Source organism: Hermetia illucens, chromosome 3 (assembly GCF_905115235.1).
Source record: "Hermetia illucens chromosome 3, iHerIll2.2.curated.20191125, whole genome shotgun sequence".
Taxonomy (NCBI): Eukaryota; Metazoa; Arthropoda; class Insecta; order Diptera; family Stratiomyidae; genus Hermetia; species Hermetia illucens.
In genome coordinates this window covers 123,571,382-123,588,439 of record NC_051851.1, presented here as the reverse complement: position 1 = coordinate 123,588,439, position 17,058 = coordinate 123,571,382, and the positions used below count along the sequence as shown (strand labels likewise).

At 42.3% G+C, this 17,058-nt stretch overlaps 1 protein-coding gene across 4 annotated transcripts in view; it reads left to right on the top strand.

The window, feature by feature from the left end:
* LOC119653164 (inactive dipeptidyl peptidase 10) overlaps window positions 1-17,058 on the top strand; it is a 348,858-nt gene that overhangs the window by 279,089 nt on the left and 52,711 nt on the right. For all 4 annotated transcript variants that reach the window (XM_038057706.1, XM_038057707.1, XM_038057704.1 and 1 more), the window contains 2 exons: window positions 142-553; window positions 8,782-9,055. In XM_038057706.1, the coding sequence (XP_037913634.1) occupies window positions 339-553; window positions 8,782-9,055 (489 nt within the window). In that variant the 5' untranslated portion in view covers window positions 142-338. The remainder of the gene's footprint in view (window positions 1-141; window positions 554-8,781; window positions 9,056-17,058) is intronic.

Below are 17,058 nucleotides of genomic sequence, written 5' to 3'. Positions count from 1 at the left end.
ATGTTTGCAAATGAATCGGTAAATAGAGCATTGCATCAATAATTTTTTCAGGTCCCTTTAAATCTGAAGGAAAATTTGATTAATGTTGATGCTGCAAATTTCATTTACATTAATGACATTTTTTGCTTTGGTTCTTTACAGGTCATACTGGATTTGAATGACTACTGACGATCATCCCCTAAAAAATAAGCAAGCGTGGCGGGTAAAATCCAGCATAGTTGTCGCCATAGTAGGGGTGGCGGCGGTGGCGGCATTGGTGGTGGCATACTAAAAGAAGATAACGATATTGGGCCACCGCCTAGCTACAATTCTGGCATACCACCCCCGATTAAATTGAAATGCACGCGAATGTGCATTCGGATCGTGCAGGCAGCGGTGGCGGAAGTGGACCGTGGCGTTTACCACCAGATGAAACGCTTCAAGTCGCCGATCCGAAATCGAAAACGGACGAATTCTATATTAGTGAAGGACATAACTGGCGTAGTATAATATTTTCATTGTTAGTTATTGGATTTGTTGTAGCCGGTATTGTTACAGCCATCTATTTATTGGGGTGAGTGGAAAATAATGTATTTGATTTGATAGTTAATTTGTTTGCTCATCACGTTTTCGATTTATAAAAAAAAAATTGATAAACTGTTCCGTACACCTTTTGAATTTTACGATGTTAAATAGCCTGGTTTGCATATTTGCTTTTTTATCAAGTTAGTTCGGTAAATTCATATGAAACACGTCGGAATTCCGGAAGATGGGTGCTACAGGTATAAGGGTTTTGTAATCATCTTATGTGAGGGAATTCCTATACACGGATTTCTTGTCTCAGATAGCTACAAATTCAAAATATTCCTCCACATATGTATTTTGAAACTTCATAAATGTAGTTCTAATATGCGCCAAAGCATACATCTATACATACAGTGGCGGGAAAAATGCTCAAAGTTTTTAAAAATGTCTTCCGTTAAAAAACGGATGCATGTTTTGCAAACAAAACCTTATTAAAATCGATTCAATGTCTGTCTGTCTGTCCGTCCGCTTGTCTGTCTGTCTTTTTTTTGCCTCAGAAGGTGGAAATCTTCAAAAGGCTCTGGCCTGGGCACGCCAGAGTGTGGAATTTTTACCCACTAAAACCACCCCCGATTCCCCGCCTACCCCGTGGAACCACCTTTAGGTATTACATCATGGGGCGGAGTTAGCTTACTTTAGCTAGGTCTCCTTCCGGCTTCCCGCGGGGTTCGTAACCGCGCCTTCCTCACTTTTTCTGCTTTTCGCAGTTCCTCCTGGATTACTGCGATCATTGAATTGATCGCATCCCAGTCTCCCTGGCAAGCTACCATTCTCCGGACACAATTTTCCGGTGATAGCACTTCACCTAGAGTTTCCTCTAGGTTCCTTCTTTCTTACACGAACCTAGGACATTGGAAGAATACGTGCGCTGGGTCCTCTGGGAACCCGTCGCAGTTTGGACAATTAGGTGAGGTGCCCAATTTAAACCTGTACAGGCATTGAAAAACCTGCTCTAAGTAGTTTTTCCAATTTATGATTGATTTATCTGGAAAAGCGTCCTCAAAGTAATTTTCTTAGTTTATTGTTGATTTATTGTGTTGCTAGAAAACATATGCCTGCAAAACTGAAGCCCTTTGTCATTAAAGTGGTACAAAAAAGCTCTAGTCAGGGAGCAGTTGCTAAGGAACTCAGAATCTTCAAATATGATTCTGTTGCATGAACACTCTTGCAAGAAAGAAGGGTAGCGTACATCCGGGCAAATCAATTGAAACCCATAACCGTCTGCATGTCCATATTGTGTGAAAAGATCGATTTAAAATGGTGTCCTCATATCTCAGATTAGAAACACAACTCGTGGAAGTTACGGCAGCTACGCCTAGAATTATTTTGCGGTGAACAATGAAATTTGTTTTTTTATGACCTCATTACCTTAGATTATGTGGTCGTATGTCTAGGAATGGAAAACCAAACGTTTTCCGAACCTTTCGATTGCTTTCCCCGTTTCGCAGTAATAACTGCACGACAGCGCTGAAGCTCGCAGTCAACAAACAATTGGCGATGTACAGGTCAGTTGTTTTTATGAAATTACGTTCTTTCCGTTAATAATTTCCCAAAGATATTCGATGAGATTCAAGTCAAAGGTTTGGTTGTCACCCAGCAAACTGTTCGCCATTCGAGCCAAAAGTTTCAGATTATTATCGTGAATCAAAATCCAATGGTTGTCCTATTTGCCACGAGAATCAGGTAGCATAGATCCCGGTAATAAAGTGTGATAGAATATTTGGCTATAGTCGTTATACCCACAGCCTTAAACATTAGACCAACTGTATCACGAAAAGACGAGACCTTCATTATAGATCCACATCCGTGTTTGAACGAGGGCACTTCGTGTTTGAAGTCCTATCGTTTTCCAAAAGGTAGTCGAACATACAACCATAAGATATGGAAGTTCAGCTTTTGACAATCACGAATCATAATCTTGCGTAACAGTTTTTAAGGTGGATCTTGTTTTTGTTTTGTTTTACACAAAACCTTATTAAAATCGGTTTACTGTCTGTCTGTCTGTCCGTCTGCCCGTCTGTCTGTCTGTCACACGTACTTTTCTCGGAGATGGCTATTGCTATTAATACCAAATTTGGTGGAAAGGTGGAAACTGTGAACGCTCACGCATACAGTAAGTTACATCCTTCTACGTTGAATTTAACGGAAGTCCCCATACATGCAGAAAACTGATGTATATTTTTTTCAGCAAATATTGTCATGCGGGGTACCAAATGAAAAGTCTTCGTTAGTACTTTCCGAAGCCAGTCCCAGTTTTGACATTTTTTGGAAAGGTGGGGAATGCGGGAGGTCGAAATTGATCATTTCTTTTGCGGACAAAAAATCAAGAGGCTGCCTTTATGTGGTGCCCAGGCTCCGAAATACCCAAGAAGAATGAGTATGGCATGAACCCTAATTACGCTGGGAGGGTCCATTGCAGCCATGAGCTGTCGGCACAATGTGTACTTTCCCTATAAATATTTAGCGAATTATAGAATGGAATACGACGAAAGCAGAAAAGTTTATCAGTCCCACCGCAATGCCTTTTTTAAAAAGTGAAGCCATTTTTCCGAGAGATCGAACCAGTTCTATAATCGCATTTTCCGAGAATACCCCTGAGCCCGATTTCTATGACTGATACCTCGGTGATTTTTCCTATCGCGGTCTTACAAACCAGATAAATCTGCAGTATTTCTCAAATTATTCCTGGATATGATGCTTCCACGTTAGGTTGGAATCCAGATGTACTCCTAAATATAATACTTGACTCTCTGTACCAGCTGGATTTCCGCACTTACTTTACATTACTAATAGACATAACTAGTCCTGTTTTCCTAGCGTTCTTTAATATCGACCAATATGTGAAAGTGCAGGTACCGCGGATTTGACTTTCTGGTATTCATTCTATAGTGAAATGGCCACCTAAGAATAATATTATAAATAGTACGTATCCATTATGAACCGATCTACTAGTTTTTCCTGCCTTTTTAGTAGAAAGGAAGTTATACTGATCGGTCGGTAGTTTTTTGCGTCGGTGTAGGTGGGCTTTCCTGTTTTGGGAATAAATATCACCTTCACATTACTCGAAATAATTAGTAGAGAAGCGAGTACCAAGCACGTGTGGCATATGCTCCGAATATATTGATCCTGGGCAGCTCACTCTATTATCAGAATAAGGATGATTCAATTTTACTTGCTGAATTGATTCTATGCCAAAATCCAGTCTCTCGGTTGAGAAATGTACGCGGCTGTCGGCCCTGAGATGAGATTTTGGATGTCACCTGGGGAGTGTACTTATGTTAAAGTAAAAGTTCGCTCACTGTGCACCTCCCGTTCTGTAAACTTAGGTTACACAACCCGCTTCGACTTTAAGATCACCTCAGCGAGTTATTTTCTTTGCAAAAACGTCTCCATGGTGATTGTTTAGCTGACCTAATGCTCTCTTCTTCAGTGGCCGTAGAAAGGCCGGCAGCCCGTTTGTTACCGAACCTTCTTAATTTTCAGTTCAGGTTCTCTCCCCCGCTTCTTACCTAACAGCGTCCAGGTGTTGAAACTACACTGGTCACCAAGTTACGCTCCGCGTCTGGAAACTAGAGAAAATACCTTACGACCGATAGCAGTCCAGAAACTCTCTTCAGAGTTAGTCGCACCCAGGGGGGACGGGACAGTACTCTCTTAGTCAATCACTCTTTCTTCGTCGGCAAAGTTAGCGTAACGCAGTACTTACAGGAATTTCCTCCCCCTGTTTGCAGCACTTAGTATAGTAACCAATTGGATTGGTGTCGGCATACAAGATCCACCTATCGGGTTTAATAGTCTTGGCTGCAAATCAAGACTTAGCGGGTGTCGGTTAAATCTTCTTTGCTGCCTGAATCGACTCGTCCGTTGGGGACTGGGTCCTAATTGGAATAGTCCTCAATTGAATCAGTGGAAAATCTGAATCTAGTCTCAGGATCTTCATCGATGAGCTCTGAGTTACTCTTTCACTCAGGGTTGGACCATCAGAATCGACGGCTATCGATGAACGGCTATGAACGGCTATCATTGTATTTGTTTTACCAGCGAAACAAAGCCAATCCCGGCAGTGGCCCTTTTTGCTGAGACAAGGCTGGTTGAAGCTGGGCGTCCCCTGGTACCAAGAATTCACCGTTCATCGTTAGATTTTAGCCCCTGTGACCATTCTGCCTTCGGCGCAGTAGTCACACCTTGGCTTGAAGTTTTGATTGTCGCTTGGCTTCAGGTTTTACCTCTTAGAGAATTTACTTTACTGTCACCGGTATGTCTGCTGATAAATTTGAACAATTCAAAATACCCATTGCCTTGGTTTTTTTGATAAATGAGCCTTTATGGGTCTTATCCATCTCAATACTTTCGGTAACCTCTAATTCCTTTATATCCCTTCTTATTCTTTTTTCTTTTTAATTTCTTCACTTTTCTTAAATAGAATGGTATTTTAAGAAGTCCATACTCCTAACCTTCAAAAATATTTAGAAAGCAAAACCTGACTAAAACCGATTCTCTGTCTATCCACCTGCCTGCCATACGCACTTTTTTCCAGAAATGGTTACACCCATTGGCACGAAATTCGGCAAGAAGGTTGGAACTGTGCACCCGACATATACGGTGTGAATTACATTGCTGTACGTTGAACTTAAGGTGGGTGGTCACTATACACCCAAAAGACAGTTACGGATTTTTTACCACCAAATATAGCCATGTAGGATACCAATTGAAAGTTTTGACATTGGCTGCAAAGAAGAGGAAGGAAAAGGATCAATTACTTCAAGAAGCTATTCTCGAAAATTACCCAGCCGAAAAATCTGGGCCTAGATGCCAGGCACATGGTATCTAGGTCTCAAAATACCCTGCGCTACAATATCTGCTCTAATAATAGTATATTTTTATATTTTAGAAATTTACTGTGAACGCTCTGTTCTAGATCCGTAAAATTTGCAGTAATATAGGTCCTTATATGAAACATCATACTGGAAACCTTGGTGGAAATCCTACCATTATCAGCATAATTATAGTAGGTCTCAGATTTGCCTCTTTTGCGTCAAATTACTAATCCTTAAAGTATCAAATACTAGTGTGGCGCAGCGATTGACAGTGGCCACCATCGGTGTTCTCCAGGCCATGATATAAATGATAAATTTAAAAAAAAAATGAATTTTTTTTTTGGGGGGGATTAGCCTGCGGTGTCAAGAATGACGATTAATTAATTTTTAAATTGTAGAACAACAATTGTGGCGGTTCATCCTGGTGGGTGTCAGCTTCCCCATACTAGGCGCAGACTTCTTGTGTCACTATGGGTTGGTGGTGGACTTGCAAAACAAGTCTCTTATAGATCCCACGACCAACCTTAATTCGTCGGGCCAAATGGCATCTCACCCAAGTAACAGTCTTTCCGTACTTTTGGAAGACATTACCGACTCTCGTGTTCGGGCGCTTCTTCAAAAGTTCAGCCAGATTACTACCGAGTGTAGTCTCTCTAAACCAGTGAAGTACAATGTGCAGCATCACATTAACACCACTGGTTCCCCGATCTTTTCGAAAGTGCGTCCCCTACCACCCCAGAAGCTGGCTATTGCACGGAAAGAGGTGGAACAACTAATGCAACAGGGTATCTGCAGACCTTCGGACAGCTGTTGGTCTTCCCCACTCCATATGGTCCCTAAACCAAATGACGAATGGTGCCCCTTGTGGGGATTACAGAAGGCTAAACGTGCAGACTGTTCTAGACCGATATCCTATCCACTCATCCACGATTTTGCGCATTATCTCACAAACTGCCGCATCTTTTCGACCTTGGATTTAAACAAGGCCTATCACCAAATCCCTGTAGCTCCAGAAGACATTGTAAAGTCGGCAATATACGCACCCTTCGGACTCTTCGAGTTCACACGGATGACTTTCGGGTTGTGCAATGCGGCGGAAACCCTTCAAAGGTTCATCCACTCGGTCCTGCGAAACCTCGACTTCTATTTCGTATATTTGGATGACGTTTTGGTCGCTTCTTCCACAGAGTCTGAGCACTAAGCTCATCTCGAATGCATTTGTCAACATCTCCTTGAGGCCGGGTTAGTAGTAAACGTTGAGAAATGAAAGTTCCTCCAGACACAGGTGAGGTTCCTCTGCCACTTCATTTCCCCTGAAGGAATACAGCCCAGACAGGGTGCAAGCGATCTCAAACCTCCCGCATCCGAAAACCGTGTGCGGAAGTTCTTGGGCATGCTAAACTTCTATCGTCGTTTCCTGCCCAAGGCCGTTCAACACCAGTCCGTTTTGAACGCGTACTTGTCAGGCCCCAAAACAAAGAACACACGAGAGATCGTGTGGTCTGAAGAGACTCTCCGCGCGGTCAATAAATCCCGACAGCAACCGGCTGATGCTACACTCTTGGCATTTCCTCGACAAGATGCACTCCTAGCGGTTTTCGTTGATGTCTCAGACATTGCAGTAAGTGCTGCTCTTCACCAAAAGGTGAACCAAGTCTGTCAGCCGTTGAGGTTCTTCTCCAGACAGTTAAACTCCACTCAACGGAACTACAACATTTATGATCGAGAACTGCTCGCCGCGTATTTGAGCATTAAGTACTTCCGCTTCTCCTTTGAACGCAGGCCATTCATAGTGTTCACGGACGATAAGCTTCTCACATATGGTTTGAAACAAAATCCCGACAAAACGTCCCTTCATCAACTTCGACACCTGCGCTTTAGAAGCCAGTTCACGTCTGACATACATTGCATGTCCAGCAAGGAGAGCATAGTTGCTGACGCTTTGTCTCCGAGGTTAACATCCCCGCCGCACTCGATTTCTCGGCTATTGCCAAGGCGCAGGAGGATGACGTAGCCGCAAATCCAACCCCAAATACAAATTTCGGGAGTTGCACCTCTTCGGCTTGAACCTCTTTCTATGCTGCGAAGTTTCGGAAAAAGGACCCCGGCCATACATTGCCGCTACTTTTCGCAAGGAAGTGTTCCACGTGGTTCGCGACTTAGCGCATTCAGGCGTCAGGACAACAAATCGACTAGTCACCGAGAAATACTTCTGGCCCTCCATGAACAAGGATGTCAACTCCTGGACCAGAGAGTGCATCGCATGCCAGAAGTGTAAAGTCATCAGGCATGTAAGGAAAGAAGTGGGCTCATTTCCTCGCACTACCAAGCAGTTCTACACCATACACGTCGACATAGTAGGACCTTTGAAAGACTCGCAAGGTTTCAAGTATTGTTTGCAATCATCGACAGGTTCACGCCGTGGCCTGAGGCAATTACTCTGAAGGATATTATGGCGCAATCTTGTGCCAAAGCCTCCTGTCGAGAGTGGATACCTCGCTTTGGCGTCCCTGCAGTGGTCATCACTGACCAGGGAATGCAATTTGAGTCCACCCTTTTCTCGGAGTTAGGCAAACTCCTGGGTTCTAAACGCCAGCGGACTTCGGCATACCACCCGCAATCCAATGGGATGCTAGAACGTTGGCACCGGACGCTGAAAGCCGCCATTATGGCACATGACGATCCGTCCTGGACTCAAATCTTGCCTCTCGTCCTACTCTGCCTACGAACAACCTGCCGAGAGGAATTTGCTGCCAGCCCTGCAAAGCTTGTATACGAAGAGAACCCAATGCTCCCAAGTGATCCGGTCTTCGACAAGAGATCAGGTCTCACAGGTTCGGGATTGCTGCGCCTGCTGAAAGGCAACCTTCGCCACATGAAAGCCACACCGCTGCGCCACATCGCTTCGCCCCCAGATGAAACCTAGGGGCTTCAGCGACCGACTTCAGCATTCCCCATCATACGGCGATGCGAACGCGACGTTGAGTTGGGGCGCAAACGGGCTTCAGCCTGGATAAGGAGACAACCTTTTTCTGTCCCCCGATCTCGAGCTGGAAGAAATGCTCTCCACGCTCGAGAACACGGTACGGGCCTTCGTATGGAGACTGCAGTGGCTTTCGGACAGCATCCGTCGTCGCATCGAATTAAATATTGGGTATATTGAACATATTTACACTACAAGCTATGCATCAATGGAACTATCATGTACCTACATATTCTGACATGAAACACGAACAAAACCCTTCACACTTGAAGCGCCGAGCCTCCGGTTTCCGACTTCCTGCTTATTAGATAAGAATTTTCAGTGTTTTCTGGGTGGCATTTACAGATTCAAACTATCATCTTTCATCTTCAATTACTTCTCTTGAATTTATGATTAATAGTTGTATTGTCTTTTCAGATACGTTGACGAGTTGCTGTATTGGTCAGGTCGTCGCATGATACTTGACGAATATTTGCAAGGTGATTTGACACCGCAACGCCTTCAACCAACTTGGGTGACGAAAACCAAGTATGTTTTTCAATCAGACGATGGTGGCCTCGCCGTTTTAGATACTGCCACAGATTCGGTTACAACACTTGTTACTAATCACACATTGCGACAATTAAATGTTAAAAGTTATCAGTGTACAGTTGATCTACGATATGTTCTCTTTAGGCATAATGTTAAAAAGGTAAGTCGACCTTCCATTAACAGTTGATTAATTTAGTAATTTAGATTCTATTTTCTTTCTTCTTTGAGTCCAGTGCGTGGGACTATCACTAGAGGTCTTATTTCACATAAAAAGAATAATGGCGATCACTACAAGCGACTTTAGTCTTATGTCTCCTTCCTTTCTCGAGGCTAATGGTACACAATAATGACTGTAATTATTATTACAATGTTCTATAATTAGAAATTTTACGCTAGCCTTTAACGGCTTCTACGTCTTTTCAATGCTCCTTTGGCTTTGCCTGCAATAAAAATAATTGACAGAACTTTGTGGGGACTTCGATGAAATTGCTTGTGGGGACTTCTTTTATCTCAGCACTCTTTTATTCTGGCACATCAAAATCGTCTATAATTGCTGAGAAATTACATTGAATAATAAAAAGGAAGAATACATTTCGTAATGCATCGTAATTTCCTTTTGAATCGCAAGCGAAATTGTGGTGATGTCTCTCCAGCAAGATTTCCATTTAATCTGCACAGAATGGTTCATGCTTTGTCTCAGAAAATGAATGGCACTAATTGAACACTTTGACAACGTGGACACGAAAATGTTTGCGTTGCAACTTTATGGAATACATAGGAGTATATGCTTCGGCGAATGTAAAAATGCCCATACATTGCATGTGATTCCCTCGTCGCCAATGAAAAGCCAATTTAGATCACATTCTTGAGAAATGGGATAGTAAGGGCAGACAGTGAGTTGTAGGTATCCTGTATTCAGCAGAATACAAGGGTTTATGCATTTCAACTTTAGGATGCATTGTCGCAGTGTAATATTTGATTACATTTTGGGAATCCAACTGCAAGAAACTATATAGAATGCTACTATGTATATAGGAGTTGTGTAGTCATTAGAAATTTGCTTCGTGAATGTAGGCTCTGTTTCGTGAAGGTAAGGTCTCAATGGTGAATACTTTTGTCGTGAACAAATTTTATAAACAGAAATTATTCTGGTGTGATACCTATGGCCACAGTATCAATCGAACACCTCAACTTACATTTTTATCGTCCTTGTTGTGTGATAGCTAATATGAATATTCACAGCCAATAGGTTACCGTTTGAGGCGTCATGTCCTCTTCCTTTTGTGGTAAGTGACAATATGTAAAGGGAAGCAGGATTACTGTTTAGTAAGAAGAGAAGGTTTTCAACAACAAAAGAATGAAGATAATAACCGAATCTGCATCAACATAAATTGGCAGGATTCCCAATTGGCAACCGACCCTTTCCATAAGTTTGACGGGATCTTGATTTACTACAAGCGAGCGTTAGCTTCGACAATTATACTTGAAGATCACCTATAGAAATGATTTGTTTCTATTTGTTAAAACTTAATTTCTCTTTTCCTAGTGTTTGTGAGTTTACCAAATTTCGCCATCTTATATTAAAGATTGTTCGAATCCCCTTTCCTGTAGAGCTCCTGTTGTAGTCCAATAACTATTATTTTATATCTGCATACATTAGCTTATACCGTACTTGTCATGACCCTAGCGGTTAAATACTTACCTATGATAATTACGATAGAGGTTGTGAAAGATATAAAAATTTGGAAGATCTACAAATTCTATGACTTGTGAAGGGTCTTCTATCATATTTTACGTTCTAGCGGTCAATTTAAGTCTTTGGGTTCTAACTTACTTTATATGCTGTGCTGTCAGAATGACAGAATGAATGAAAATCGCCACTCTTACAGATTGGACAAAAAAACCTGGGGATCTGGTGACAAAGAGAGCGCAGATCAAATATGATAGAGAATGAATCACTCATAGGTCTCATTATCAGAGAAATGACACTAGAAGTAAAATGTGACAATCTGAAAAAATCAATTTATTTTTACATATTTCGAAAATGTTATGTAAATTTCAGATAGAAATTCGAAACACTTCGCAAAGAACGAAACGACCACAGTAGGTGTAAAAACGGCCAACTATCCCGGCGGTAGCTGCTTCAATCGTTCTTTCTATATAATAGTTTCAGTCCTCTATTGTTATAGTGACTCAGGTCGATGCATTATTGTAAAAATACAATATATACTGTCCGAAAGTAAGAATTTTACGCAGTACACGAAACAGAAAAATCCCATCAGTAAACCTTTTACTCGGACCCGCATTTTCAAAGTTTCGGGGAAGCACTCACGAAAAACTATTTAATTGATTCAATTGAAATTTGAATCATCATCAACGGCAGCAACCGGTATCCCATCTAAGCCTGCCTTAGCAAGGAACTCCAGACCTTCTATTGCGTATAGTCAAAATCTGTGGTTACCTAGTTCGCATCTTTTTAATTTTTATTAGTCTACAATTCTACAGATTCGTTTAAACCGGTCACTCAGGAAGTTTGTTCCCTGACCTGTTACTTGCTGCTTTGGTTTTCCATATCGAGATACTATTTGATCAAAGAAAACTCGCGGAATGGTTTCCACTTCTCCGTTTGGGATTGCATAGCAGTCCATCAGTTTCCAAAGATTGTCTTGGAAAGTCAAGATGTACTGATTCCCAATGTTGATATCTACTTTATCAAAAAGTCTCATCGCGATGTCCGTTATTACCGTCGGCATCTTGATGGGTAAGGATTAACATTTATGTATGGCATTTTCCAATGTACTTCCTTATATCCCTAAGCATGTTTCTCCACCTCAGTCTCTTGTATGTTTTCATGATCCCCTGATGTCCTCCCATGGGAAGATCATGGGCGGGTCAACACTTCTACTTGGTGTCCCCTTTGGTCTTTGTCGCTCGTTTGAGTGACTTTTACTTCTTGGTCATTATTTACATAATTTTCGTTTTCCGCCAGTTGCTCTTATTGCTGACAAGCTTTGACTCGCGTCACTATACAATGTCCGAGCCTTTTCACTATTTCTCCATTGTGGGGTCGGATGGAACATCTTGATCTACTGTTTCTACACTTGTGGAGATTCTAGTAAGGGCGTTCAGATAGTTTGTGGTGGAATCTGACCAATCTTGTGGTCGGATCCTGTGCGTTAAGGATCCGTTTTAACGGCTTATGGTCCGTGTGTACCTTGAATTCCCTGCCCTGCAGGCAACACCTGAAGTTCTTCACGCCCAGACTACAGCCAAAAGTTCTCGTTCAGTAGTCGAGTAATTCCGTTTTGCCTTGTTCATTGCCCTACTGACTTAGGCTATCGGATGATCCTTTCCTATAGGACCCTGCGACAGCACTGCTCTCTGCTATTGCTTCGCCACTCGCGTAGGATGTCTCATTAAATTAAGTTGAGAAGCCCGGATAACGCAATATTGGATTTGAAATTTGTGCTATTTTAATGGTATTAAATGCCAGTTCGCACTTCCACGAGTTTTATTTTCGAGGGCCTTGGGAAGTCTTTACCACTTGCTCCTAGCCTGGGATCTGGTCTTACTCCTTCTTCTGAGAAGACATATCCTAGGGGCACTACTTCTTTCAGGCTGTAATTTCAAGTTATTTTCTCCCAATCTGTCTAATACAGTTCCTAACTTCCGATTTTGGTCTTTTAAGTTTTTGACATAAATTACTATGTCATGGTGTACGAACCATTCCAGGCCCTGTAGTCCAGTAAGGACGTAATGCCCGTAATCCGTAGTGAAAGCGGTCTTCGGGTGCACTAATACCTGATGGTATCCGCTAACTAATTCCAGTGTGTAGAAATGCATTTTGCCCAATTGGTCGTATAGGACCTTCTGATAAAGTTCCGGCAACGAATAACGTTTTTGGTTAATAGGTGCCTGATCCTCCACCAAGGGAATTTGATTGGTGATGTCCCTTGTATAGGTTAACTTATATACCTTCAAGTCAAATATTTCGTGTTATTCGTTACATAATTCTCTAATAGAAATTTCCTTCTTTTTATTCAACTGGTCCCCTAAGTTTAACTCGTTTCTTAGCTGCTCCAACTTTCCATGTTAAGCGTTTTGTTGGTTGCGAAGGGTTGACCAAGGTGTACTACTAGGTTTTCACTGTCCCTAGTGCGTTCATTTCCGAGTGTGTGTACCTGATGTCCCTCTAGCGGGTCAATTATTAATACAAACTTTTTTAATTAAACGACAGCCTCTGTACTATTAACGATTCGGATGACTACTTCTCCGATTTGTTCGGGTAATAAACTATTTTCAACGTAAACACCGCTACTTATCTCTTGTGCCACACAGAGTGTGTCTTGTGCCAAGTGTACTGATATCCTGACGGAAGCCTGAATGTGTGGCGTTACTTCCATTGACCCTTTTAATTTTATCTCCATTGTATTATGTTCCCGTTTATCTCTGTACTTATTCGTTGTCATATTACGTCTTTCCTGTGGGTAGTCAACCCTCTCACTGGCCCCCTGAACCCCTATACAATTTTCTAAAAACACTGGCCCCTGCTCTGCGGTAAGCTGAGCGGTCTGAGTCCAGTTACCCCTGAGGCCTCTCTACATTACAGTGCTCAGAGAGGAAGTCGTTTCCCAGTAGACCAGCAACTGTGATACCAGGTGTCTCTCTTTCTGGAACTCACACGGTATTCCTGTGTACAGTCTTAATGTTGCTCCACATTTGTCTAAGTTTCTCGCTTTCCCCAATGGGGTTTGCAAAATAGAAGCTTCAACTTGATTTATTGTGGTCCCTCGTTTTAACGATTCCTTCTTTATTATACTTACTTCTGCGCTCGTGTTGACGAACAACTTTACCTCGTTCCGTGCCTCTACGTCTAGAGGGATCTGGACTGATGAAATTGGTTTATGCGATGCGCGGGTGTACCCTCCTATACTACTTTCGTTGGTCAGATTTGGGGATTTTTACACGACCTTTGGGAGTTCCACTGAAGTCGGGATTCCCATTTTGTTTTAAATTTGCAATCTTTCACCAAATGTCCTAAGCGCCCGCAGAAATAACAATTCCTTTTGTCTGGCGGAGATTGTGTTACTGCTGGTTCAGTTTGGCTGTCCTGTTGTCTTCTTTCTGTTCTGTGTTTTTTAGAGCCACTATCTTGCCTTCGCAGTTTGAACATCATGACTGTACTTTTCACATGTGGCACAATATGCAATTTAAAGCATTCGTCGTATGTATGCCCTTTTTTGACAAAAAACACTAGTTATATCTTGTAGGGCCCCCCTTGATCTTGTTTGTCTACCCCGGTTGGATTGATTGTTTCCTGCCTGAATTTCTTTTAGTTTGACATTTGTCAAGTTCAATTAAGCATTGTTTGGTTGCTGAGTTTTTTATGGATTTTTCATACCTGGTGCAAAATTATTGATACTGTGCAAAGCTGATTGCTGCAGCTTTCCCATATCCAGAGCCCACTGTCCTACACCTTCGAGTGTTCTATCGTCAATGGTGAGTAGATATTGACATAGATGTGGGTTCTTTCCCCCACTTTTCAATGTACTAATTCCAAAGTCTTCTTGGCTTTTCTGCTTTTTTTGCCTCCTTACAGGTGCTAAACTGTTGTCGCAGTCTAGACAGAAAAAATACCATAGTAAGCGATTTATTTACTAGGTCCTGATATGTTTCGCGCGGTAGATATTTGCTAGCTAGTAACTTCAAGGGTCCACAACTGGCTGCTCACAGTTAATTGATAGGCCTCACCCACCTCACCTGATTGAATATTGTTCGTTGGCTTGGTGTTAAAGAACCCCATACACGTTTGCTGCATTCGGGGCAATCCCTTAACTCATACGTTGCCTCAAACCCTCCTCCTTTTCCCAAGCCCAGATAAAGGAGGAGGGTTTGAGGCAACGTACTCTGTACTATCCTCAGTAAAACAAAAATAAAATGCTGAGATCAGGGAAAGAGATAAATAGAGTATAGTTGGAGTTATTCTACTATGCTAAATCCTACCTGATCTCTCTTGGTGACAGGCCCCGCGACAGGTCGACCAAGAAAATGCATAGAATGTCGTTACAAACATGATGATCGGATTAAGTCTACCGCAATGTCGTCCGTCCAGTCGCTCTCTATGGTTCTGAGTGTTGGCCGACCATAAAAGACAATGAACGGCGTCTTGCGGTAATGGAGACGAAGATGCTACGTTGGACTAGTGGCGTCACACGTTTAGATCACATCCGAAATGAAGATATCCGCGATCGTTATGGGGTTGCACCGATCGTGGAAAAGTTGCGAGAGAGGCGTCTTCGATGGTATGGTCACGCAATTCGTGCAAACGAGAATTCACTTGCAAAGATTGGTCTGAACATCGCAGTCGATGGTAAACGTCCAAAAGGCAGACCTAAGCAACGGTGGCTTGATACGCTGGATGGGGACTTGAAAGCCTCGAGATTGCACCCAGATCAGGCATTCGATAGAGCCAAATGGCGAAGCCGATCACTACCAGCCGACCCCGCTTGTGAACGGGACAAAGGCTGAAGAAAAAGAAGAAGATAACGGCACGTTGGAGAATTTTCCCCGGAAAATATGAGAATTAAGTGGATCCCTACTGCACAATTGGAAACACTGTTGATCTGGACTAGTTAGGTTATGTCTTCGAAACTTTGCATACAATTACTTATACTAAAAATTTTGTCAGCTAAAGTTCTTCTTTTGTAGGACTATTTCTCTACAAATACAAATAAATCTGTTCTAAATTTTTTGGTGATGTCCCTAATTTCAGTGACTTGCTGTCTTTGCAGCTACCTCTGTTCAAAACGTCTATTTAACGTTTTCTAATCGGAATACGTCAGATCATTCAATTCTCTCGCTTTTTCGTAGATTGATTGAAGCTTATTTTCCTTATGCCCCTCCTAAGATGCTATCGTTGCGTAGTTATCTCGGTGGCTGCTCCTCCTTGATACTGGTAGGTGTGGTTTACATACGGGTCCGTTTCCGTTGTAATATAGGTAGTCCAAATTTTGAGGTTATGGCTTTAAATATTCATCCTCTCCATGTTTTTATCTATTCTTCTCTGACATGTCCGGTTCTCGAAAGAAATTTGTAGGCAAATACCACTTTTTCTGCAAAAAAGTGTTGGAGTTAAACTGACTGTGTCAGCTATCCAACTACCTTGTGCGGAAAATGGCAATGGTTCGTATTACACTGGCTTCCTACCGGATTGGTAATGTATTATACAAAGCTGTCCCAAAATGCTCATGCACTAGAATGCCACCATACACCCTGGGACCTTTTTAAGATTTTGCTACCTTCTCTAGCTTATATACTATTATGGGTAGCCATTAGTCTCATCTGGGCTGTACCCCGTACGTTGTCACTGCTCCTAGACCAAATTAATAAAGAACTTCGTCTGTGTTCGGATAGTTCAGTGGTTAGAGCACAAGGCTGTCGTACGGAAGGTGGCGGTTCAAATCCCATTGGTGGCAGTGGGATTTATATCGTGACTTGACGTCAGATATCAGTCGACTCAACTGTGAATGAGTACCTGAGTCAAATCAGGCTAATAATCTCGAGCGAGCGAAATGCAGACCACATTGCCTCCTACTGGGTACTGTAATCTAGTAGTGTACCGTTACGATCTTTAATGAAGTGCTCTAACACACTTTAAGGTCCTGATCCAATATGGATTGTTGCGCCAACGATTATTATTATTATTATAGTTGAGGATGATCCAACTTGGAAAGTCCTCACCTATACGGACTAAATTACCAGCCAAGCTTATTGATTTCGTTGTTATGTAGGGTACAGAATCGTCTATCCTCTTGTAGAGGGCCAAAAATTCTTCGAGGGATTCTTCTCAATAGTTTTTGTAAGCTGAGATAGGCTCTGTTGACTGCCAACAACCGTCCGCGGTTTTTGTCGTCGTAGCTGCTTTCGCTTGTGACTTTCGACCCTAAATAAAAGATCAACGGTCTCAAAGTTGTAGTCTCCTATTTCTATTGTTCTCTTTTGACCAATGCGATTTGATCCTATTGGTTCTTTGGGGCTGGCATTGCCATCATGGACGTGTTGCCTTCATTAATGTGCAGCCCGAGATCTCGAGGCGCCTGCTTGATCTAGATGAATGTTGACTTTACATCTCAGGTTGTTCTTTCCATGATTTCGTCAGTATAG